General features: G+C 44.1%; 1 protein-coding gene across 3 annotated transcripts in view; it reads right to left on the reverse strand.

The window, feature by feature from the left end:
- The window catches only part of grik2 (glutamate receptor, ionotropic, kainate 2), a 344,100-nt gene that overhangs the window by 212,127 nt on the left and 104,305 nt on the right, over positions 1 to 27,668 (reverse strand). For all 3 annotated transcript variants that reach the window (XM_085176689.1, XM_085176687.1, XM_085176688.1), the window contains exon 5: positions 2,331 to 2,512. In XM_085176689.1, the coding sequence (XP_085032815.1) occupies positions 2,331 to 2,512 (182 nt within the window). The remainder of the gene's footprint in view (positions 1 to 2,330; positions 2,513 to 27,668) is intronic.

The following is a 27,668-nucleotide window of genomic DNA, read 5'->3' on the forward strand; positions in this document are numbered from 1 at the left end:
GAGAGTTGGGTTTGATTAGTAGAATCTTTAGTGTTTCACTGATTGAATAATTACTGCTGACATATCAGTACAAAAGCTGAGTGTCTGCAAAACGAGCAGCTTCCCCGACTGCTTTTAACCCGTCAGATAGGCGCACATCTGAATTTGAACTGAATCTTTATTTTGAATGTTAAATATTCTCATATTAAACTCAAACTGCTAAGACAGATTGCCCTCTCTTTTGGGAAGTTGGCCGCAGCCGATTGACCGCAGACTATGGCTTCCTGGACGGGGGGTCAACCAGTGCTTTAATACAATATAATCATAAATAAAGTTTTTTGGCTGTGATTCCTCAGAGTGGATAAAGAAACATGATAACAGGAGACTGCAGTTAGATAAGAGATGAATAAATATTACAGGGCTGACTGAGTGAGGGCTGAAATATTGAACCAGAGCAGAGTTGATGATAGGACATGTAGAGGAGGTTGCTAGCTGTCGACAGCAGAGGCGTGAGCTCAGCTGAACTGAGCAGAGTCCAGACTGTGCAAACTACACTGGAGCAGAGTCTCAGACCTAAAGAAAGGCTACAGGTCCAGTGAAGAGGAGGCAGAGGTGGACAGAGTGATAAACCTTCACCGTTTCACTTCTATAACTGATTAAAAATGTATTAAAATGTGTTTCTTATTTTGTATTTCTTGTAGCCAAGAAAACTGTGGGCCAAAGGTAGCTAATGACATGTTTCACAGTTCTTTTCAATACCTACTTTATTTTAACTCATTTGGAACCATAAGTTATCCAAACTTTTTCAAAATGAAATAATTTAAAAGTTTCATTAAGTAAGTGTAGCTTAGTGTTGTTTGTCATGCCTGTTGCTTATTATTGGGTCTAAAATATATTTTACGTTTACAAAGCAAAACAAAAAAACTTCATCTTAAATGCTTTTTTTTTGTCAAATGTTACAGACTAGACAAACAACCAAACTTCTTCTAGAGAAGTTTGACACAGTGAAAATGACCCACTCTGGCAGTTTGTGGAGTGGAACTGTGGAATGGGTCTGCTGTGGTTGAGAGGTACCAAATTCCACCATTTCCGCCTCCCTCCACTGAGATGACCATCAGCCTGGATGTTGCTCCATTGCAACAGTGGTTTGCAGATGCCCAGACTATAATAATAATAATAATGGATTGCATTTATAAAGCGCTTTTCTAGGCACCCAAAGCACTTTACAATACCACTATTCATCCACTCTCACATTCACACACTGGTGGAGGCAGCTACAGGTGTAGCCACAGCTGCCCTGGGGCAGACTGACAGAAACAAGGCTGCCATATCGCACCATCGGCCCCTCTGACCAACACCAGTACGTGAAGTGTCTTGCCCAAGGACACAACGACCGAGACAGACAGAACTGGGGATCGAACCGGTGACCTTCGCCCAGGACTACAGCTTTATCCTAATGCAACACTGCCCAAAAGCGATGCAAAGAATGTGAAGTGTGGAAATACTGGAACCGGCTCACAAAGATCAATACAGTTTTATCAAAATAAACTATTGTTTACATCGTGATGGCTACAGTTACAGCCACACATCGTGGGTAACATCTACCAAACATCACGGCGCTACAATAGAGACTCTTACATAACACTACACTTATATTTGTCTTTCTTTAAATATAGGATTTAATTTACAGGATAGTAAAGAATTAATTTATTTCTACAATCACATTATTCTGTATTCTTAGTTTATTTGCACAATGACTGAAACTAGCACCACTGAATGAACACTGTGAGGTTATTTCCTTGATTCTGTGTTGTGCCATCCGCTTCCCAGAGGTTGTTCGGTTTCTCCGATGTGTAAATCCTGGGAATGCTCCTGGCACTTAAGAGTGTACACTATGTTACTCTGTTAACAAACCTGCAGTCAGCTGAGACTGAAGAAGTCACCTGATGATGATGATTCTCCCACTGAAAACATCCAGATGAACAGAATCAACCTTTTGGGATAGTTTCAGTTTTCCCCTTTTTGTGTCTTTGTGGGCTGATCAGTCGCTATTTAAGTTTCCCCTTTGTCTCGTTGGGGTAGGTCAGTTTGTTTGGGTTAGCAGTGTTGTTTGTTGAGTTCAGTTACTCTTTTATGGGCCCAAGATTTAGATTTTTTGGTTTAATTTAAGTTTGTTTTTCGACTCCTGTGCCTGACTTTGCTTTACTGCTCGTCCATCACAACATACAAGCTGAAATTGCAGGACAGACTTATTTTAAACTGTTCAGCTGTTACTCAGTTGGTTAGGAACTGAGAGTTTTTCTGGTTATTTTATTTAGAAGAGGACAAAATACAACAACAAACATTCGTACCTGCTTCAGTATCCCAGCAGCCATTTCGTGGCCACAGTCAAAGATAATATGAAACTCCTTTCCCCTTTTCATCTCCTTTAAGAGTGGCTTTGCATCCTTGGTTTCTGCAGGCAACTGCCGGATCTTTAACCGGATGTTGTACCGTGAAGGCGCCTTTATAAGCTCCTGCAAACGAATCAGACCTGTGAGAAAAAGCAGAAAGACAACACACATTTGAACAGTTTTGTTCCTCCGCTATTTGCAGACGTCCATGAGGACAATCTGTTTTCCAAAAGGACATTTTAAATGTATGTATCTTCCCACAATAATTGTGGTTACAACTTTATCTAATTCATTTGTCAGCAGAAGTCATAATCAGAGCAAGAATAAGAAAGCTGCAGGGATGTTTCTATCGGCAGTTCATTCTAATGTCGTGCATTTCTCTTCGAAATCGTTTTCTTTCAGCATCGTTGTATTTCCCTCTGTCTTTCACAGTGCATCAGCCCACATCACACCATACTTTAATCCAAACACCACATATATTCGTACATATCAGGACTGCGTGTCACAGTCTTCATGCATCATGAATGAAATCATAAATGTCTCACATGTAAAATCAACCAGTTTTCAGCTGAAGCATAAACATCTCTTCTTTTTCACATAATGAAAATGTTTTCAGGATTTTGTTGCCTGAAGTTTTGGAGCACTTTTGTGTTCTTCATTATTACTGTATTACTTTGGTAGATTATTTATTATAATTATCATCACCCATCTATGCATCCTCTCTTACTTATCCAGTCCAGCCTCACCCAGCTCCCAGGACGACAGGCAGGGACCAGGATCAGCAGCTTGTTGCAGAGCTGCCACAGAGAGCCGGACAATCATCACCGTCACATTCACAGGCACCAATCAAACAAACAGCACTAACTGCTTGTCTCTGTACTGTGGAAGCAACCCGGAGTTTTACAACATGCAACTCATAACAGCAAAGTCTGGTAGTTATTCACTCAAACTTTAGTTTTGTTGTGTTTTTATCCGTTTACTTTGTCAAGTACTGATGAACGTTTCTGTGGAGTAAAGAGTTTACTTAAAGCTTTTTCACTGAAACAGAGCAAATCTGCAAGATCTCATGATAGAAATAAGTTTTTAATAAACATTAATGGTAACGTATACTCAGAGTCGATCACTCCTCATTAGAAGCATTAACCCCGCGGTGTGAAGGGTTAGCTCACAGGGACAGAAAGAGCTGAGCGTTAAAGTGCTATACGCTGACTCAGCACAGTTTCAGACAGGACGCTTGGCTTTGGTATGATAACAGACTTTATTGTGTCAGTTAAAGCAGACATCAGCATGAAAATAAACCATCCCTGGTCACAACTGTAAGGTAGCACCTAGTTAGAGGCGTCTGGGTTGATGGTTACAGCTGCTTAGATCAATCTGAACCAGTTACAGGCTGTTTCCAGTCCAGTCGATGTTGGTTTCTTTTAACCACAACCATGATTCTTCTGAACATGAACCAAGTACATTTTGTGCTTGGTTATGCCAAATTACTTCATTTAATATGTATGACCTGCTTTCTTTCTTTCTCTCTGTTGCCCGCCTGTACAGCCTGGTGTAAACAACACCAAATATTAGGCTGCTATCCTGAAGAAGGGGCTGCAGAGCTGGAGTTAAGCAAGGAAGTAAGAGGGAACCTTTGGGAATGTGAGGCAATGAGATGACTGGGCGTATGTATTAGAGATGCACGATACCACTTTTTTATGTCCGATACCGATATCATAAATTTGGATATCTGCCGATACCGATATGAATCCGATATAGTGTCTTTTAATCAATAAAACGTTTTTTTTTTAATATCTTGCTGCATTTTGTATAAGTTTATACTCAAGTTTAAACTTGATAACAACACTAAAGCTATTCTGTTATACCTGTATGTAAAAAATACACTGCACCCAAAATATTTCATAGATCAGCAACACTGATCAATCTAATAAACTTAAACCTGCTCCATCCTCCCTATTCTGGTATTTTAAAGAGTACTTAGAAGAAATATTAAGCAACCTAACTAATAGGGTTGCAAACTCCCAGCAAAAAAAAATAGGGAACCACCCCCCACCTCATGATGCTTAATCAACATAATCAAATTTAATTTGATGCAGTGTGAAAATAAATGCACAGAAATAAATTATTTTTCAAGAATAATTAAACAGATTCAACATCTTTCTTCAACAGAACTGCAGACTGCACAGATGGTTCCCAAAGGAAAAAGTACTATAGCTTACTAGGGTATATTAGACTTACAGTTACTATATACAGTAATGGACTTCTATTCGTTTTACATCATATTAAAACTTTGGGTGTAAGATTCAGATAATTATTTATTAAAAGCTCGACATTTTAAATGAGAATAAGAAAGAAAAGTATGTCTTTGTGCCCCCTTTTCCCTGTTCATGCCCTATCGGCCCCCCTGGCTAAACTTTGCTAGATCCGCCCCTGCACAGTTACCAGCCGTCAGCTGCGTAGAAAAAGATCCTGGTGTAGAAATAATATTAAATAAATTCTAACAACAGCAAGTGTCGCAAGTTTTGTGAGGTGCTTTTTTGATATTTAATAGATCGGATTACATTTTTTATTTCTCTCCGATATCCGATCCAGTAATTTACGTCAGTATCGGACCGATACGTAACATTGGATCGGTCCATCTCTAATATATATACATATATGTATGTATGTGCTTCACAGAAACATGGCTGCTTCCACAGTGCAGCAGCACCTCCTTCAGAACTTTTTGGTCAGATAGAGATGTTCAGTGGCAGGAACAAAAGATTAAAACTGTACTGTTAGTTACTGAAAGTCATGCAATCCTGGATATGTTACTATGAAGGAACATTTCTGCCAAATTGCACTGATAGCTTTTACAATACCTCCACATTACTTGCAGAGGCAATTCTCATTAGTCGTTGTTATTGTTGGCTTCTTGTTTAATGACAGTTTGTATCCATAAAGGTTTTTGCGAGTTTGACAGTTGAGCCTTAAAGACCCTTCAGGTGCTGTGAATCTACATGTGGAGAAGATATCATCTGTTTGACTGGATGGATCACAGACTATATTAAATTAAGCAAAAATGCCACTGGAACTGTATGTTGCCTGTGAACAACATCCTTGAAAGAGTAGTTGTCAAACAGCTAACAGATCATCTGCAGAGGAATGGTTTATTTGAAGAGTTTCAGTCAGGTTTCAGAGCTCATCACAGCACAGAAACAGCTTTAGTGAAGGTTACAAATGATCTTCTTATGGCCTCTGACAGTGGACTCATCTCTGTGCTTGTCCTGCTAGACCTCAGTGCAGCGTTCGATACTGTTGACCATAATATCCTATTAGAGCGATTAGAACATGCTGTAGGTATTACAGGTATTGCACTGCAGTGGTTTGTATCATATCTATCTAATAGACTCCAATTTGTACATGTAAATGGAGAGTCCTCTTCACACACTGAGGTTAATTATGGAGTTCCACAGGGTTCAGTGCTAGGACCAATTCTGTTTACATTATACATGCTTCCCTTAGGCAGCATCATTAGAAGACATAGCATACATTTTCACTGCTATGCAGATGACACCCAGCTCTATCTGTCCATGAAGCCAGATAACACACACCAATTCAATTCAATTTTATTTATATAGCGCCAAATCACAACAAAAGTCGCCTCAAGGCGCTTCATAGATACAGAGAAAAACCCAACAATCATATGACCCCCTATGAGCAGCACTTTGGTGACAGTGGGAAGGAAAAACTCCCTTTTAACAGGAAGAAACCTCTGGCAGAACCAGGCTCAGGGAGGGGCGGGGCCATCTGCTGTGATTGGTTGGGGTGAGAGAAGGAAGACAGGCCCCATCTTATCTTAATGACCTTGTAGTACCATATCACCCTATTAGAGCACTTCACTCCCGCTCTGCAGGCCTACTTGTTGTTCCTAGAGTATTTAAAAGTAGAATGGGAGGCAGAGCCTTCAGTTTTCAGGCCCCTCTTCTGTGGAACCAGCTTCCAGTTTGGATTCAGGAGACAGACACTATCTCTACTTTTAAGATTAGGCTTCAAACTTTCCTTTTTGCTAAAGCATATAGTTAGGGCTGGACCAGGTGACCCTGAATCCTCCCTTAGTTATGCTGCAATAGACGTAGGCTGCCGGGGGATTCAAATTCAAATTCAAATTTTATTTGTCACACACACACAACCATACACAGTATGTCATGGGGGTAAAATGCTTGTAGCTGTACAATGCCCGACCATTAAATGACAGAAAAAAGTTTTACAGTATTTACAATTTACTACAAAATTTACAAATTAACTTAAAAAGTGCAAATAGCAGAAAGAGATTATCAAGATTATAAATTATAGGAATTATAGGAAGAGTGTGGTGGTGCGTGTGGTGATGTGTGGGAGAGTCCAGTCCTACACCTGGTTCAGGGCCCGAATAGCCTGGGGGAAGAAGCTCCTCCTCATTCTCTCTGTTTTGGCCTTAAGGGAGTGGAAGCGCTTCCCAGACCTCAACAGTGAGAAGACTCCATTGTTGGGATGGGAGAGGTCCATCATAATCTTCCTAGCTTTGGACTTGCATCGCTTGGTGTAGATGGACAGCAGGTCAGGGAGCTCTGATTGAATGATGCGTTCGGCTGGATTCCCATGATGCATTGAGTTTTTCCTTTCCAGTCACCTTTCTCACTCACTATGTGTTAACAGACCTCTCTGCATTGAATCATATCTGTTATTAACCTCTGTCTCTCTTCCACAGCATGTCTTTATCCTGTCTTCCTTCTCTCACCCCAACCAATCACAGCAGATGGCCCCGCCCCTCCCTGAGCCTGGTTCTGCCGGAGGTTTCTTCCTGTTAAAAGGGCGTTTTTCCTTCCCACTGTCGCCAAAGTGCTGCTCATAGGGGGTCATATGATTGTTGGGTTTTTCTCTGTATGTATTATTGTAGGATCTACTGTACTGTGTGTTCTTCTAACCAAGTGGTGGTGTAGAAGGTCCCTGAACATAGATCATTTCGATGACCCTCCACACTACTTAACTGACAGGCTGTGGTGCACTTTTTCTAAGAGACTTTTTCAGCATGGGGGCATATTGAAGAGATCTTTCATATTTCATGAAATGCCTCTTTACAATGCCACACATCTGTCTGGCAGAGCATTCTCTGTCCTCTCACGTTAACATTTTATTTGAATCTCAGCTGTTAACATACATTACCTTCAAGCCACGTTATTGCACTGCACTGTCCACTACATTGTACCGCTACACTGAGCTGCTTTAATTAGTCAGTGTCTCATTTACATGAATTTTCTTTTTAGCTTGAGATATTTAGATATTTGGTCTTTTTTTTGCTGAGCTACATTTTAACTACTGAAACAAAGAGATGTTCATAGTATGATTGGACTGGGAGTGAGCTGTGCTGCATACAGGGCGTCGTTGTAGTGCAGACTTGTTGGCTTGACTCAGTCTGTGCTGTGTGCTGGCAACGTGCCATCATGAACCAAATCAGAGTTGATGTCTGGCACACTTCTTATTCAGATATCAAAAAGCATTTGATAATAGGATGGCTAGTGGCACAGAATACAGATCTGGAAAATGAGGGTGGAATTTTTTCATGCATGCACATTCAAACTTAATGTGGGGAACCATCCATCCATCCATCCATCTTCATCCGCTTTATCCGGGGCCGGGTCGCGGGGGCAGCAGCCTAAGCAAAGAGGCCCAGACCTCCCTCTCCCCAGCCACCTCCTCCAGCTCATCCGGGGGAACACCAAGGCGTTCCCAGGCCAGCCGAGAGATATAATCTCTCCAGCGTGTCCTGGGTCTGCCCCGGGGCCTCCTCCCGGTGGGACATGCCTGGAACACCTCACCCAGGAGGCGCCCAGGGGGCATCCTAGTCAGATGCCCAAACCACCTCAGCTGGCTCCTTTCGATGTGGAGCAGCAGCGGCTCTACTCTGAGCCCCTCCCGGATGGCCGAACTTCTCACCCTATCTCTAAGGGAGATGCCAGCCACCCTTCGGAGGAAGCTCATTTCCGCCGCTTGTATCCGCGATCTCGTCCTTTCGGTCACTACCCACAGCTCGTGGCCATAGGTGAGGGTAGGGACGTAGATCGACCGGTAAATTGAGAGCTTCGCTTTTACACTCAGCTCCCTCTTCACCACGACGGACCGGTGCAGCGTCTGCATTACTGCAGCTGCAGCCCCAATCCGTCTGTCGATCTCCGGCTCCCTTCTCCCATCACTCGCGAACAAGACCCCGAGATACTTAAACTCCTCCACTTGGGGCAAGACCTCATCCCCGACCCGGAGTGGGCACTCCACCCTTTTCCGGCTGAGAACCATGGCCTCAGATTTGGAGGTGCTGATCCTCATTCCCGCTGCTTCACACTCGGCTGCGAACCGCTCCAGTGCGAGCTGGAGGCCCTCACCCGATGAAGCCAACAGAACCACATCATCCGCAAAAATCAGAGATGAGATCCTGAGGCCACCAAAGCGAAAGCCCTCCGCCACTTGGCTGCGCCTAGAAATCCTGTCCATAAAAATTATGAACAGAACCGGTGACAAAGGGCAGCCCTGGCGGAGCCCATCACCCACCGGGAACGAGTCTGACTTATTGCCGGCAATGCGAACGAAGCTCTTGCAACGGTTGTATAGGGATCGAATGGCCCGTAGCAATGGGCCAGACACCCCATACTCCCGCAACACCTCCCACAGGACACCCCGAGGGACACGGTCGAATGCCTTCTCCAAGTCCACAAAACACATGTAGACTGGTTGGGCAAACTCCCATGCACCCTCAAGTATCCTCGAGAGGATGAAGAGCTGGTCCAGTGTTCCGCGACCAGGACGAAAACCGCATTGTTCCTCCTGCATCAGAGGTTCGACTAGCGGACGAACTCTCCTTTCCAGCACCCTGGCATAGACTTTCCCGGGGAGGCTGAGGAGTGTGATCCCCCTGTAGTTGGAACACACCCTCCGGTCACCCTTCTTAAAGATGGGGACCACCACCCCGGTCTGCCAATCCACGGGTACTGCCCCTGATCTCCACGCAACATTGCAGAGGCGTGTCAACCAGGACAGCCCTACAACGTCCAGAGCCTTCAGGAACTCGGGGCGGACCTCATCAACTCCAGGGGCTCTGCCACCAAGGAGTTGTTTAACTGCCTCAGTGACCTCGCCCCCGGAAATTGGCGAGTCATTCCCCTCATCCCCAGACTCTGCTTCCTCCTCGGAAGACGCGTCAGTGGGATTAAGGACGTCCTCGAAGTATTCCTTCCACCGCCTGACAATTTTCTCAGTCGACGTCAGCAGCGCTCCGCCAGCACTATACATAGTGCAGGTAGAGCACCGCTTTCCCCTCCTGAGACGCCTGACGGTTTGCCAGAACCTCTTCGAGGCAGTCCGAAAGTCTTTTTCCATGGCCTCTCCGAACTCCTCCCACACCCGAGTTTTTGCTTCAGCCACTGCCCGAGCCGCATTCTGCTTGGCCTGTCGATACCTGTCGGCTGCCTCCGGAGTCCCACAGGCTAACCAAGCCCGATAGGACTCCTTCTTCAGCCTGGTGGCTCCCTTCACCTCTGGTGTCCACCATTTGGTTCGGGGATTACCACCACGGCAGGCACCAACCACCTTGCGGCCGCAGCTCAATGCAGCAGCTTCGGCAATGGAGGCGGTGAACATGGTCCATTCGGACTCAATGTCCCCCGCCTCCCTCGGAATGCTGTTGAAGCTCTGCCGGAGGTGTGCGTTGAAGATCTCGCAGACTGGGGCCTCTGCTAGTCGTTCCCAGCACACCCTCACTACGCGTTTAGGTGCACAAGGTCTGTCCAGCGTCCTCCCCCGCCACCTGATCCAACTCACCACCAGGTGGTGATCAGTTGACAGCTCAGCCCCTCTCTTTACCCGAGTGTCCAGAACATATGGTCGCAGGTCTGGTGATACGATTACAAAATCGATCATCGACCTACGGCCTAGAGCGTCCTGGTGCCACGTGCACTTATGGACACTCTTATGTTCGAACAAGGTGTTCGTTATGGCCAAACTGTGATTAGCACAGAAGTCCAATAACAAAGCACCGCTCGGGTTCAGATCAGGGAGGCCGTTCCTCCCAATCACGCCCCTCCAGGTCTTGCTGTCGTTACCCACGTGAGCATTGAAGTATCCCAGCAGGACAACAGAGTCTCCAGGTGGAGCACCTTCCAGCACCCCCCCCCAGGGACTCTAAGAAGGCTGGGTACTCTGAACTGCCACTCGGCGCATAAGCGCAGATGACAGTCAGGACCCGTTCCCCGACCCTAAGGCGCAGGGAACAAACCCTCTCGTCCACCGGGAAAAACCCCAACGTACCGGCAGCAAGCCGAGGGGATATTAGAATACCCACCCCAGCCCGCCGCCTCTCACCAGGGGCAACTCCAGACTGAGACAGAGTCCAGCCCCTCTCCAGGAGACTGGTTCCAGCGCCCAAGCCGTGCGTAGAGGTGAGCCCGACTATATCTAGCTGGTACCTCTCAACCTCACGCACTAACTCAGGCTCCTTCCCCACCAGAGAGGTGACATTCCATGTCCCTATTGCCAGTCTTGGCAGCCGGGGGTCAGTCCGCCAGGGCCTCCGCTCCTGGCCGCCACCCGGCACACAATGCACCCGACCCCTATGGCGCCTCCTGCAGGTGGTGGGCCTGCGGGAGGATGGGCCCATGTCTCCTCTTCGGGCTGTGCCCGGCCGGGCCCCATGGACTAAGGCCCGGCCACCAGACGCTCGCCCTCGGGCACCCTCCCCGGGCCTGGCTCCAGGGCGGGGCCCCGGTAACCCTATCCCGGGCAGGGTAAACTGTTCCCTCGGTGTTTTTTTCATAAGGGTCTTTTGAATTGTGGGGAACCAACAACAGTCATTTACTTTTTGACGATACACTAGATAAACTAAACTAAATCACAGAATATAACTAAATGCTATAATAAAAAGTGGATTTAGAGAAAAAAATAAATTAAACTAACCTGGGTCTGTGTTGTGTTCATGCTATAAATAGTCACATTTTGATCAAATCTCTGTGACACCTGCACAAAAAAGGAAAAAGCAGAATAGCTCCATTCTAATTTGTGATCTGTCACAAATATTGGAAGTCCCCATGGACCTATATTCCACCCGCACAACTGTTTGAATATGGAGCTATTTTCATTATCATACTCTGACTACGTTCTTACTTTACTTTGGTCTCATTGCTCATTAAGGAAAAGTTATTTTGTAAAAATGATTCTTCCTTAACTATATCTTGAACTTTTCTCTTTGCTTTAAATGGAGGAGTGTTTAATTATTCAGTGTTATTATTATTAGTAGTATAAGTAATATTGTTGTTGTTGTTATTCAACTGTACACTGGAACACTGAAACAAGTCCTGAAAGCTAAAGAATAACAAGTTAATGTGTAGAACAAATGTGCTGTGTTACTAATATGTGAAAATAAAACTGCTCTCATGTAACTAGTCAGAGTATTGTTAATCACACACTTCACAGACCATGAGATATTTAAAAAAAAATAGACCAGTGCTGGTTATCGCATCTGAAAATATACCATAATATTTGGTCTAAACTGGTGCAGCAGTCTTCTGGGTCTGTGCCCACAGCCTACTGTCTCCAGCTGTTTGCCCTGTGGCATTGTTTGTTTGTGCGTGAGTGCAGTGCTCAGTGGGAAAGCAGTCTGCAGGCGCTTCAGCAACCAATTGCTAGCTTTCATTAAGTCAAACATGATGTCACACACTAATGATAATACCCCCAGGGTGTTGACCTGTGAGACACTGGCCATGTTCCATTTAACCAATGCAAGACAACCAATGCTGGCTACAGAAACACTAGTGGGTATATTGTACCTAAACCACATTATGGAGCTTTTTCCTGTTACTATGGCTACTAGAAAATCATCTCTCTACAAAAAAACAAATCTATAGATTGGCCATGTGATTGTAATTGAGAAAAAACGAATGTATTTCATGTGAAAATGATAGGGAAAGTTCACACTGGGTTACATCCTCAACAGGAGCTGGCTGCAAAAATGTGAAAGCAACAAGTATAGAAAAAACAGACACACACAGAGACACAGGAGGGTCTCTGCTTAGATAGCTGCACATCTGAACCCAGAAAAGTGTGGATGGATGGAAATATCCAGTCTGTCCAGTTTGAAGTTGACCTTATCAGAGCTTTAGGAATAGCAACCCTCACATTATATGTGATCAGTTGTTTTAGAGACTAACCTTGGCCGACCTGAGTGCCGTATGAAAACATCTCTGTGCTCTTTGTAGTTTGCATATAAACCAAATCTGGACACAGATGACATATGTAGTATATGGTTTTATTCTATATAGCACTTTTCTACTCTCCCAGAGTACTCAAAGCGCTCTATACAACATGCCTCATTCACCCATTCATACAAGCACTTCTAAACTCAAGTGCAACTAATAAACATTAAGCAATTTGGGGTAAGTATCTTGCCCAAGGATATTTGGCATGCAGACTGGGGGAGCCAGGAATCGAACCACCAACCTTCCAATCAGTAGCTGATCTGCTCTACGACCTGAGCCACAGCCACCCCTACAGTATTTACACTATATTCCCAAAAGTAATTGCTCGTCTGCGCCGGATTCTTCTTTGTAGTAAAGAAGGACAAGATGCTCCGGTCCTGCATCAACTACCAGGGACTCAATTGGATTATAGTAAAAAACAAGTATCCTCTCCCCCTCATAAGATCAGCTCTGACATTTTCGCCAAACTCTACCTGCACAATCCTTACCACCTGGTCCAGATTCACGAGGAGGATGAGTGGAAAACTGCATTTAATACACCTCTCTGGCATTTTGATTACCTTGTAATGTCATTTGGCCTCACTAATGCCCCAGCTGGTTTTCAAGCACTCATCAACAATGTGCTCCATGACTTTCTTAAACCTGTTTGTTTTTGTGTACTTAGATGACATCCTCATTTGTTACAGGAATCTAACAGAGCATAAAGTGATGAAGAAGCTGCCACTCACCTTGCCCTGGCATCGAAATGTACTACAAGTGCTTCTCGACCTGCGTTGACACAACCTGGACCGGAGACTTTGGTCCTCCAGTGCGGCCAGAGAAAGAAAAAGGAGAGGACCAAAGACAGACAAGCCAGTCTCCAGGCAGTTGCCACCCAACAGACACCGGACACTGGCGCCACACCAACTACCACCAGTGACCCTATATCGCCACTGTTCACCTCAGCCCCAACATCCAGGTCCGACAACTCTCCCTTGACTGAAACAACCCATGCTGTCCATGACCTATGGCAGCACAGCAGCACAGGCCTCACCACTGACTAATGCCACCGGTTGAGTGGCCACCTGGACAACAACATAGACATCTTTGCTGCCACTGACAAAGACTGCAGACAGACACTGTTGGTCCAGCACACTACTGACACCAGCTCTGCCCAACCCATCCGCCTGCATCCCAACCGACTGCCGCTCTCAAAACGGCAGTTGGCAGAGATGGCTGCTGCTGGATTTATTGAGCCCTCTGACAGCCCATGGGCAGCCCCAGTGGTCTTGGTGAGGAATAAGGACGGCAGCTGGGGGTTCTGTGTAAATCATCACCTACGGATAGATGATACTCTGGACTACATTGCCAGTTCCACCGTTTCAGCTACCTCAACCTACGCAGTGGCTATTGGCAGGTGGAGCTAGCCCCTGAAGCAAAACCAAAGACTTCTTTCACCATTGGACAGGGACTATCACGGTTCAGAGTCATGCCATTCGGACTCTGCAATGCTCCAGTGACACATTAGAGAGTGATGGAGAGAGTGCTTGTGAATATTCCTCGCAGCCATTGTGTTGTATACTCGGATGACCTGCTGCACGCCAATGACATTGACAGAGTACTCTCCAAGCTGAGCGAGGTCTTCACTGCCATTCAGCAAGCCGGGCTGCGGCTTAACCCAACAAATTCTTAGCTGTTGGCAAGGGAGGCCACCTTCCTGGGCCATGTGGTCAGCGCTCAAGGTATAGCCACTAAGCCACTAAGGTGGCTGCAGTCCAGGACGAGCCGACCACTTTGAACATCAGAGAGCATCGGAGCTTCCTAGGCCTGGCATCATACTTATGCCGGTTCATCAAAGGGTTTGCCACCATTGCCAGCCCCCTCCACCACATGACTAACAAGGGCCAGCACTTCAACTGATGTGATACCTGCACTGTGGCCTTTGCCCAACTAAAGGAGGCGCTCACAAAAGCCCTAGTTCTGGCCTACCCTGACGCCCAACAGTCCTTCATTGTGAACACAGATGCCAGCAATGTAGGCATTGGGGCTGTCCTGTCCCAGCAGACTGGAGATGGAGAATGTGTTGTGGCTTATTTCAGCCGTGCATTGGGTTGAGCCGAAAAAAACTACTGCATTACTCGGCGCAAGCTGCTCGCTGTAGTTCTGGCAGTACAGCACTTCCGTCCATACTTGCATGGCTGCCGCTTCCTCCTCCACATTGACCATGCATCCCTAACCTCTTAAACTTCAAGCACCCAGAAGGCCAGGTGCCCCGCTGGTTTGAAGTGCTCCAAGGATATCGAGCAGTTCAGGGGCATGGCAATGCTGATGCATTCTCCAGACGTCCCAGTGCAGCAGTTGAGTGTCATTATTCCCAGTGACAGGAGGAATGAGGTCAAACAGCACTGAGGCAGCAGCAGGAGGCTGATGAGGGCCTACCACAACCTTGAGCTTCATAAAGGCCTCATGTATCAGATGTGGCAGGCCCCTGGACAGGGTAGAGACCTCCTACAATTGCTGGTGCCCCATTTGCTACGTCCCCAGGTGCTCAAGCTTGTTCATGGCTCAGTGGGAGCAGGGTACTATGCTAATGCCAAGACCCTCCATTGTCTCAGTGGGTGGCTTTACTGGCCTGATTGCCAACGAGATGTGGAGTTGCACGTGCACTGCTGTGATATCTGTACAGCACAAAAGGGACCAACTCAATGCTCCTTTGCTCTCCTGCAGCAGTATTTGGTGAGGGCCCCTATGGAACGAATAGGAGTGGATATTTTGGGCCATTCACCATTGCTGAGTTGGGGAACCAGTATGTACTGGTGACCATGGATTATTTCACATATTGACCTGAGGTGTACACAGTGCCAGATCAAAGTGCAGCTACAACAGCGGAGAAGCTGGTGGAGGAGAAATTTATCCACCTTAGGGTCCCTGCTGAGCTCCACAGTACCCTCAAAGCGACGGCCTGGTCAAGCAGCTCAACCGCACCCTGGCTACCCAACTGGCCATCCTAACCAGCCAACACCAACGTGACTGAGACTGGCCCTTTAGTCCTACAGAATTGCTGTCCAAGAGTCCAGTCAGTGCACACCTGCTGCCCTAATGTTTTTGCAGGAGCTGAGCATGAGATTGCTGGTGGGCAAGAAATGGACCCTGAACTTTGCAGTCATTGGCAAGAGCCTACGGAAGTCATGACAGTGTTATCTGAGGTGGTGTACTCGGTACGCATGCCTGGCTAGGGGCACATGGTAGTGTTGCACCAGGACAGACTCTCACCATATCGCCCACTTGCCTCACCTTCTGTTGGGGAAAGGGGTGCCAGCTGTACCTCATGTCCTGATCAGAATGACTCTCCCTCTGCTGGCCTCAATCGGCCTGCTCGCCTAAGGCAGGCCCCCAGACATTTGAAACACTTTGTGTAGGGTCATGGGGTTGTCAGGGACAACTAACACCTTCAGATGGGGGCTATGTAGTGGGCTAAGGGGAGGAGCCATTAACCCAAAGACTCATGGGACTGTTTACCTGACATTCATGTTAAGTTACAGCTTTATAACAGCTACTCCAGGTCTTGTCCAGTATTTCTCTCTGTCAAATAGCTTTATCCTAGTGTCCTGCCTCTATATTTAATTAATTCCCGTTTATCTTGTGTCTCTTCCATCTCGTCTTTAGTTTTACTCATTGTGTGGGATTATCTTGATTAGTTTCAGCTAAGTATCATCACTGTCCTGTGTCAACTTCCCTTGATTACCTCATTTGTGTGTACATATATATATATATATATATATATATATATATATATATATATATATATATATATATATATATGAAGTCATGTCCTTCATTTAGTCAGGGTCTCTCTGACAGCCTTCCCCCATGTACTACCAGGCTGCATGCAGAAGATTTTTTGTGTTTTCTCACCAGATATATTTGTATTGCTTGACCAAATTAAATATGTATTAAGTAGGGGTGGGACTCGATTAAAAAAAATAAAGGCTTTGTAATTAATTAATCTCGATTAATCGCATTTAATCCCACAATAAAATTAGCCCCAAAGTGCAAATATTTTTTTTTTTATTTAAAAGGGTTTTAGTGGACGACAGAATAAATAGTAGACATGGACATGAATATTGTAAACTCAAGCTCATTTAATATCTGGGGGGGGGATGCATTAATGCATTTCTACGGAGCCCCGCAGGGGACATGGGAGAAAAAAAGAATTAAGACAGACTTTTGCGAGATCTTGCAAAACAAGCTCGGGATCTCGCAAAAGTTGAATCCCAACAATGGCGGCAGCTACTTAGTTGTAATATTACTCTTTCTGGGTCACAAAATACACTTTTAAGATATTTTGTGGCGTGAATGTAGTTGTGTAAACGTCAGATATGTGCTCGGTTTACAAGACATCACATATTTGCAAAAGTGCTCCGACGTTTTCGGAGATCTGACACCCACCATCTCGAAGCTAACGGGAGGTCGAGACCTACTACAGCCGGGAGGAACACCGCTCTCCCGGCACATCGTGCCTCGACCTCCCGGTCGGTTTCAAGCTGGCGGCCTCCGAAGAATGCGGCTAAAACTTTTGCGAGATTGCAAGAACATTTTAGTGCAAAAAACAACAAACCCATTGGATTCACAATACCTCCATGCTTATTTACTGTCCATCTCTTTCAAACAGTTACTGAGAAAAACTAGCCTGTTCACATTTTCAGAGCAGCTCTCCTTTTTGTTACTATGTGACCTGTAAGTGAGAACAGTCTCTCACATGGGACAGAAGTGGCAGGACCAATCTAATACTTGAAGGCCAGTACAGACAGCTGTGGGTGGGTCCCTGCTCGACTGGACCACCACTGCAGCAGGCAGTCTGTCTCAAAGATGGTGGATTCTGCTCTGTACAAACTCCTGTTACACAGAGCTTCCTCATCTGAATCACAGTCTGAAGACAATGAAGAGACGAGGAGGCTCTTTGTCTTTGCTGGCTCCTTTGTGGTGGCAACTTCACACTGTTCCTGCAGCAGGGCCTCAAGGCTGGTCCAAACCTGTTCTCGCTCTCCCCTACTGAGACACTTTAAATCCTTAAAGCGTGGGTCAGGCACAGCAGCTATCTGGAGCCACTGATGGTTGAGTGCAGCTACACGTTGGGACAGATCCTTTGTGAAGGCAGTCTTAAATTTCACCATGTAGTTTGAGGTGAGAGACCTCCTTGGTGTGATGCAGGTGGCACAAAGCAGGTAAAACCACTGAACATGAGACAAGCCAACAAGCTCAGTCACAAACCTGTAGTAGGCAGTTCAAGAAAGTCATTATTAATCTCCACAATAACTGTCAACTATAGAGCTTTTTGAAGAAACAGTAACAATAAGTTTAAAAAAATTGTTTTATTTACCTGCATGGCTCAAGGGACAGTCAACAGTTTTTGGAGTTTTACCAGCTCTGATGGAGTTAAAATGACTATCTTGTGCTTTTGTTTGTCTAAAGCAGCAAAAACAGCCTCTTGATTCTTTAGTAGAGAGAAACCATATCCAGCGTTGAATTCCACCATGTGGAAACATCCTGTATGAGTGGCTCTTTGTGTTGCCCCAGTCTTGTTTGCTCCTGGTGTAGTTCCTCCATATTAGCAGGGCTGTCTGTAACGCATCTAATTTTCCTTTTCAGTGTCATGAAGCTGCTGAATGTTATTTGAATCGGATCACCTGATGCTAACTGTAACTGTTCTAACCCCCTAACTTCTACCACTGATAGTGGTCTACAGTTCAGAGCAATCCATTTTGCTGACTTACTAATTTTGGTCCTGAAGCCAGTCATTTCATCAAGTTTGGGCTGGTGCCACCTTTTGTTGGTACTTGAACTGCTAGCGCTAACAGCTCCCACAGTGCTCACTGCAAGATGTTTTGCATTTAGATGGTACCATAAGGTGGAAGTGCTCCAGTGGTATGCAAACTCCTTTTTGCACAGTTTGCACAAAACCTCGCTTTTATGAAAGCTTCTGTCGGGTAGTCATTTGAAATTAAATTTGCCTCCGATCAGTCCTAGCAACGTGCTTTCTTCTGATTCTGGTCGTGTCCAAATTCATGGGCTGCTTCCTCCTGAGGCCGCATTTGTGATTACGATTACGTCACAGCGACGCGCCGAAGGCTGTCCAAATTCGTAGACTCCTCCGAATGCGGCCGACAAATGCGTCCTCCTTTTCCCCGAATTTGAAGGATGGGTCGGGTGTGTCCTTCGTGGCCCACCATATCCCAGAATTCATAGCGTGGCCCAGCCAAACTCCAGTTTCCAACAATGGCGGCCGCTACTAAGTTTTAAAATTACTCTTACTAATCTTTCTGGGTCACAAAATAAACTTTTAACATATTTTCAGGCGAGAAAGTAGCTGTGTAAACATCAAATATCTGCTCGGTTTATCAAGATGTCGCATATTTGCAAAAGAGCTTCGAGGTTTTTGGAGACGTCTGTTACCCACTAGCTCGATAGCTCGCCGGGAGCTCGAGGGTCACTGATGCGGCCGAGAACGGCACAACTCCCGGCACATCATTTTCAGATCACGCTACTCAGGTTAAACGTAATATATAAGTCACTTAGACAACCTAAAATGTTATTGTTAGGCTTTTTTCAGTGTTTTGTTTGTTCGTGAGTAAATCGGTTTGGCTGAGATTAAAGTTATTAGATTAGATAAAATAAAACTTTATTAATCCATCAGGTGGGTTCCTCCTTGGTTTTTACACAGCTGACTAAACGTCAAACAGAAAACTGATTAAACAGAAGTGTGAGACGGTCGAGAGTTTACGCCAGTGTCCTGTTATATTTTAGACAGCAAGGAGCAGACGGCCGAGTTTATTAAACTCCACTGAGACAGCGGTGACGCTAATCAGAAGGCTGGACTGTCCAATTTCACGCCCGTTTACTTCCGGCCTACCCGAGTTCTGAGGACTCGGCCCACGTAGACCGCGAAGGCCGGGTCCTCAGGAGGATGCAGCCGATGAATTTGGACATGACCTCTTTCTAGCTCTGATGTGTGCATCAGTATAATTGGTATAACAGGAAATCGTGCATTGACAAAAGTTCCCTGCAAAGTGTGATTTTTTTTAACACATTATCTTTTTTAACTAATCTGTTAAATTCCCAGCCCTTAAATTCCTAGTATTAAGTTCACTTTTGGCTGTTTTGGAGACGCTTTTCAGTTTGCCGCACTGTCCCTGTCCAGAAATGCTCATTTCCATCTCCCTGCTGGAGTTTCACTCATCTGTTACTACAGAGTCTGATTTTTGTTGAGCCTCATACTTACACAGGTATGTCAGTCTGCAAAGGTCATCTGGAAAACTATGTCACCCTGGCTTAAATCTTATTATCTGAATACCACAACTTGACACACTCTATAGATCTATGATGGAGAATCAGTCCTGTTGTAGGAATTTATCTTCCAACAAAGAGGCTGTCTACAGTTTGACGATGGAACCCCCTGCTCAGCATCTCCAAAGTTTATTTCTTGTTTATTATTTATTCATACAAAGTAATGTCATATTTGGTATAATTGTATCAGCCTGGTGCTGGCTGTAATTGCAGATGAAGTGGTTTGGTCTTTCTTCAGAAGAACTACCACAAATGATGAGTCCATCTCACCACCTTGACTGATGCTCTTCTGCACTGCACAGAGGAAATCAGCTGACCAAAGTTTGTTCAGTGCTGTTTAACGAAATATATAGATTTCATATCTTCTATGCTGACAGATATTTTTCTCTTGACAGGCTCTGTAGAGGTTTTGGCAAAGCAGAGAAAAATACTATACTTCCCCAAAAGGGCATCTGATCCATCGTCAGAGGCAGCAGGTAAACCATCCAAAGATAAAGAAGAAATAGTTGTGAGTCGTAGAGTTTAATGTTCTTTTTACAAAAGCATGTACATAGGAGGAGGCCCCGAGGCAAACCCAGGATACACTGGAGAAATTGTATCACTCTGCTGGCCTTGGAAGGCCTTAGTGTTCTCCTGGACAAGCTGGAGGAGGTGGCTGGGGAGAGGGAGGTCTGGGCTTCTCTGCTTAGGCTGGTGCCCCTGTGGCCTGGCCCCGGATAGGGGGAAGAAAATGGATGGATAGATGGATGCATGTTGTACATAGTTATTATAAAAAAGGAGAAAAACAATGGAAGAGATTGATTTTAATTGTTAGTCTGCTGCTACAATTGCTGACTGTGACCTCAGAGAGCAACCGGTCTGCAAAACTAGAATTGGACTGAGGGAAGGAGCAGTCTTCATCCAGCTTCAAAGAACGTACCCAGGTGAAGTGATGTAGATCATAAATGTGTCTCCTTTCAAGTGCAGTCACGCTAAGCACATGTCAGTCCCTTTCTAACTACCTGGTTACTTCCTGCCAGTTATTTTAGAAATCATGCAGTAACATGACCTAACACTGTGTCCTCTTGTCCCCTCAATGTTGAAGAAGATGACATTTCAAGGAGTCTTAAAGTCAAGGGAAGGCTGGCGCAGCAGAGAGAAGAACACTTCATACCAGGAAAGGCTGCATAAGAAAAACTGTAGCACGGCATCTCCATCAATGTCAGTGAAAGCCTGTTGTGACAGATTTTCTCATCCAGAGGTTTAAACAGCTGGAAAGAAAACTAGACCAGTGTACTGTGATGTTTCACCAGCATCAGGCAGACGCTTTTCCTCCTATTTGTGGTTACATCACCAGAGACAACCAATGGCATCCTCAGGACATCCCCTTATCATGTACTGAACATTAGATCACAGCAAGATTACAGCGAGAGCAACGAGAGTGTAAAAATCTGAGTATGACTGTTTTTCTGCTCTGTTATTATTAGTGAATATTTCGCATGTTTTGTCATTAACTTTTTTACTGTCATTTGTTACTAACAAAGTTCACCAAACTCAGATCTGTATGTGTTTTCATCTTTACGAGCTGCGCTGTGATTGGAGATCATTTATCTGAGCGGGACCAAACCCTAACCTGCACTGAAAAGCTGTTAAAGCTAAACAAGAGGTCCCAGCATATAAGAAAACAAATGTCTTAGAAAGTGTTGACTCAGTGACTTTATAAAAGCTTTAAGTGTTCCAGGTAGAGGTTGAAGTCATTTTCTTATTTATTTTCTAATCACCAGTCTTTCTGTATTCCTCTCAGTTTATTTGTTGCCTTTGTCAGGTCTTTCTCTTTTGTGGCTGATTGTAACCCTGGGTCCTCTGCCACGTTGCTTTAGGTTTTTCAGGGTCCAGTCACTTTTCACTGCTGTTTCATTTTGGTCTCTGTACGTGTGACCTCTGCATGGACTGCTTGTCTTTGTGTTTGTAATCACTGCCAGTTTTTGACTCCTACCCAGCCTGAGTGAATGTGCTGCAGACACAGATGTTTTAATTTTAATAACAAAGCTGTTCCCACAGTGAGTGAGTCACGTTTTGACAAAGGATAATTATATTTATCCAGCAACTTTATAGCCAGAATTAACTTTTGTGTGTTAAAAGATTTCTTGGTCACTGAGGTCTTATCTTTCATGAGGTAAAGTCCAGTGTTTCAAAGCAGGAGCTTTGATGAATCATCATACTGCCATTAGGACTGTGAGAACATGAGGTTTCCACTTATTTACAATGTCATCATTATTATATTAGAAAATAGGAAAAACAAAGACATTCTATTAATAATGCTGTTAGTCAAATTCAATTCAATTCAATTTTATTCATACAGCGCCAAATCACAAGAACAGTCGCCTCAAGGCGCTTTATATAGTAAGGTAGACCCTACAATAATACATACAGAGAAAAACCCAACAATCATATGACCCCCTATGAGCGACAGTGGGAAGGAAAAACTCCCTTTTAACAGGAAGAAACCTCCAGCAGAAAAAGGCTCAGGGAGGGGCGGGGCCATCTGCTGTGATTGGTTGGTTAAATTCAGGTATAACTTGGATACCAACAGCAGCATACCAAAACATTAGCATAATTCACAATCTAACATAAATTATTAGTCTAAGTCATCATTAATAATAAGCCTAATCCTATGCTATGAGAGATGAAAATGACCGTTATTTGTTTCTCTTTTCTTTTACTATTTCCAATGCCTTCGATGTTTGTTGCCTCCTGGGAACACGAGGCAGGTCTGGGCCCGCGTTGGAGAGTCGGCGCAGTGGCAGGATGGCTGCTGTGTTGCCTGGGATTACTCCTCACCCCCTACCCAACCCTGTTGCTGGTCACGTGCTCTATAATGTTGTACTGTGGACATTTATGTGCTTTCTGTGCAGAGGAGTTTTTTTGTTTCCTGTTCTCATGCTGTCCTCCTGTAGCCCAGCATGAGTAGAGGTCTCTTTTTTCCTCTTGTACTTTCCCATTGTAGTGTACATTTCAGTGTTTTTTCTGTAATGCAACTGTTCTCTGACTTGTATCCCCATGTGATGTCTGTGTGTGTGTGTAAGGTCGGGGGGCGGGTTCATTCCACTGCAGGGCAACCTGCCACTGCATGTGGCGAATAAAATTTGAACTTGAACTTGAACACTGACAGCCCAGTCCATTGTTGTTGTTGCTGGGCTGAGGTCTATCCTGGGATCCTTGACTGAAGGACAGTCTGCACCCTGGGCAGGTGTCCAGTCCATCATAGTCACATCCAACATTTGGTTCAAAAATATTAATGTAAACTGAAATCAAAGTAGGATTCTTGAATGGAAATGAAAAGGTGCATGTGTATATTTATGTATCTGCCCCATCAAACCTCCTGCAGGTAAACCTTATTCATGTTTGAAGGTAACAACATGATGCAAAGTGCATTCAGCCTCCATTTTAGTGAATTTTATAAATGGGAGGATTTTAAAACATCAACCCCTAATCTCACACATCTTAAAACAGCACACTGTGCACTGAGACCATGATACACACTTGTTTGAAGCTTTCTTCTTCTTTGTGGCATCAAAATGGAAGCAGCAGAAACAGCACGAGTTGCTTTGATCTACCAAAAGGAAAAAGCAGAATATCTGAGCTGAAACCAGGTGAAACGATGAAGATATAAACAATAATTCAATGCAATGTCTCAGGTAGGTTGGTGAGTGTCTTTAACCCTGTTGTCTTTAGCTAAATGAGTTAGTTCACTTTGTGGCTGGGCTGTGTTTCGGGTTCTGTCATGTCAATTTGGTCACGGATGTCACATGACATCATAAAAAAAACAATTATCGAGGACACATACGTTTCATGATGCATGTCCGTATCAATGAATAGAAGTCTGCCATTCTTTGCCATTTTTATATTTTATATTCATACATGTGTTTCAGAAATGTAAAAACATGTTACAGTTATACTGACACTGGTTAGTGTAAATGAGCTTAAATCGCATCACCTGATATCTAGTGTCATATGATCACAATGTCAAAGCTGTTTGAGGTATTTCTAAAAATATGTAATTGTTACTATATTCAGAAGAAATGAGCTTCTATCTGTGTCAAATATCAACAGCAGACCTCTTAGACTGTGACTGTTACTAAAGCACAACCACAGAGTTGTAGTAACTGTTACTCCAAATATCTTATGGTAATAAAAATACCTTTTCAGTGCATGGCCTCAAATATTTCTTCACAGACTTGTTGTGAATGCCACGGGCTTTATCTGCTGGTTCAAAGACAATAAACCAAAAAAAGATGATTTTAGTCGTTTTATGTGCATCATGCAGCTTGAATGTGTTGTTTAATGAAGTTGAATAGCCACAGTTACATACAGCAAATAACACTATAATGTTACAACATGCGTCCTATGCAGCATCTGACTGATACGTAAGAAATGCTTCTACAATATGACCATAGCAAACATTTGGTCTGAAGTCATTACACTTTAAATAATTTTACAGACGAAGATGAAACAGAAAGTGTATCGCTGCAAATGGCAAATGCAAAAGTCACTGAATAACATTCAACTAAATGTCCACAAATCAACATGTAGTTATACTTTAATGTCAGGTTTATGTTTTATAATTTGTCATTACTTACATTTTGATTAAATGCTTATTTTCATTATATTAGAATGTGCAACGACGTTATGGCGCACTGTCAGGATATGGACTTGTGCCTAATAATAGTATAAATAAGAAATGTATGCAGAGGTAATACTAAGAAGTAGAAGTGATAAATATTACACATAATAAATGAATAAGTCTTGTAGTCAGTGGTTTTTGAGTTCAGTGTTCAGTGTGGATCCGGCTGTCGGGTAAAAACTGCTACTTTAAGTTTGTAAATGATCAGATGACATAATTGGAAAATGATGTATCCAGTTCATGGTCGCAGGAGGATGAAGCCCATCCACAGGACAAAGGCAGGACAAGCTGCCAGTTTATCACAGGGCTAACACAATACATGTGACAGAAAATCCACTGAAATTCTCTTTACAAATATATATTTATAAATATTTTTTATTTATTAATGACAAACAGCTAGCATAAAAAGCTTCTTTCAGATGCTTTCTGGTCTCAGTGTAAGGTGGCTGTGGCCTCACTGCAGCTGCCTGTTGGAAATCCTTTTACTTCTTGTCTTCTCCTAATGTTGACCACCTGCCTGTGATAGCCCTGACTGTAGCTGAGGAACAAAAGGGGCAAACACTTGCCTTCCTCTAATAAGCGCATTCATACAGAGGTAATCTATGGAAACACCGGAGCCTTTTGGCAGAGGAATACGTTTCTCTAAAATCCTTCTGTAAACAGAACATCATGTGAGAATGGATGACATGAGTTTTTCAGGTGACACAGCAGCCCCACAGTGACAAATGAAGCTCCTGTGGATGAACAAACCACCTGAAAAATGAATACAAGGCTGGTATATAAATCACTAATATGTTAAAAGTACATATCAAGGATTGTTGCTCACCTTTGTTTCTGAGAAGAAGCTTGTACTCCATCAGGTGAAGTTTAGCTTTAAGGGTCGGGGAGGAGAAAAATCTTTTAAGGTCTTTTTAATTTCCAATCCATCTCTGAAAGAACAAAAGCAAAAGCTACAATGACATGTGAAGGGGACATGTTGAACACAGGCCTCCAAACTGTAAGCTGATGCAGCTCAAAGTATTAAATTAACAGTTTTTCTCTTTGCACTTCTTAAATCTATCTTCTCTCTATTAATAAACAAACAACATAAAAGGTATTAATAAATCAGTCACAAAAATACAGTATAGAGGACAGCAAGTGTTTACTGTCAGCCTCAGTCAGTCATTTACAGAATTACAGAGTCGGGCAGTCTTTGCATGATGTAAACATTACTGTGAGTTTCTAACGGCCTCACAGGCGTGCCAGCAGGAAACAGCAGCCTGAGGTTTGTCATGCAGCAGTAAAGGAGCCAGACTTTTACATTGATCCTGAGCCGATATGATACAGTTTGAACGAAGCAGTGGAACTAGCACATACTGACTAAAAGTGCATTGAAGATAATCAGGATATTTAGAATCAGGCTGCAAATAACCATTTTACTGCTAATTTAATTAACTAGCAACTTAGTCTCCTGACAGTAATCACTGTACGACAGTATACTACAGTACCTTTGCACAGTAACTAAGCTAAAGGTGATAAAACACGTAACAATATCTACAAATGCATCTCAAAGCTGCTTTCTCAACACATAACATCACATTTTAGTGACCCTCACTGACGTATCATAATCTCTCATTTAAATGGTCTTACCTGTAAACGCTGCCGTATCCACCGGAAAGCAGTGAAAATGGATTCTGGAGTCTTCCCATCGTTCTGTTAGTGATGCTTCATCTTAATGGATGATAACAAACCTTCTGACCGTCTAGCAGGAAGACGCCTACCGGCCCACATCTATGGGGCTCGTTACTATAACAATGCCCACTGAATGGGCTGATGACACCTGAAGTTGGTGCAATGCAAATAAACTTGTGGCCTTGGTGGGAAACTGATGAAGCTGCTGCTGCTCTGAGATCATTGATCACCTGTGCACTTTCACTAAAGCACTGGTTCTTAAAATCTTCCTCCATCACTTGTTATTGGCAGCTTAGACTAAATGATAACGACAGCAGTGATAATAGTTCACAGTTCTTCACTAAATCAGCCAGGAAGCAGTGCAGAAAGAAGACCTTCAGGAAGAATGCAGCAGGCCACATGAGCTTACAGTAAGAACATAATGATGGGTTCATGTTGACAGGTGGACCTCAGCCTTACAGCCTGACATCACTATAGATTCAATAAATGAAGGAGTGCTGTGCCTTTAAATCTTAAAATCAGTGGCAGTGGCGTGTTTGTGACAGATGCATGTACAGATGTACCTGTGTTGATCCATTTAGTGACTCCCAGGATTTATATAAATTCATGAAGTGTTGTAAGTAAAGATCTTGTAACACTGTTGCCACTAAAACAATCAGCCTAATTTTCTCATAATCTGCGTGTTTCCAGGCGAAACGAAACGTGTCTTTGTGCATCTTCTCTGAGCTGTCTGAGGAGAGAAACAGCTTCTGCACCTAGCACAGCTCTCTGTTTTACAGTTAGTTAGTTAGTTGGTTAGTTAGTTGGTTAGTTAGTTAGTTAGTTAGTTAGTTAACACCAATAAAAACAGGCTGACACACCTGACTGCTGCACTTCCTCATCATAAACACATGTTGCAGCAGCACTCTAACGCGCTTCATCACCTGAGATATTTCTCCTTCCCTTCTGCATGGCTGAATCCTCCTTCATGCCTTTAAAAATCTGCATGCACAGGCAATACTGGCAAAAAATTCTCAAGTGGGAGGAAAGAGGAGTGTCAGCGCTGATCAGTATTGACTGTGGATCCATATTTAACTCTGCATGAATATTTCATCCCCCCTAAGCGTTTATTATGGGGCCGTCTGGGAGTCTCCCGAGCATAAAGCAGATTGGTCCACCTGTGATAAATATCCTTATAAGAGAACTCCCCTTCTAGTCCATTGCCCCCGACGAGGAAGAAGAGTTCCTTTTACTGAGCCATCAATCATCATTGGCCATATAGATGTTGAAGTAACTCCTCCAGACGGCCGATCCACATGTGTGATAGGAGTACTGGCTGATGAGTCACTAAGCTGCTCAGAGTCAGGGTCAAGGTTACTTTGTCCCTCACCACTTTGGACA

The sequence above is a fragment of the Neolamprologus multifasciatus genome, chromosome 11, assembly GCF_963576455.1.
Source record: "Neolamprologus multifasciatus chromosome 11, fNeoMul1.2, whole genome shotgun sequence".
Taxonomy (NCBI): Eukaryota; Metazoa; Chordata; class Actinopteri; order Cichliformes; family Cichlidae; genus Neolamprologus; species Neolamprologus multifasciatus.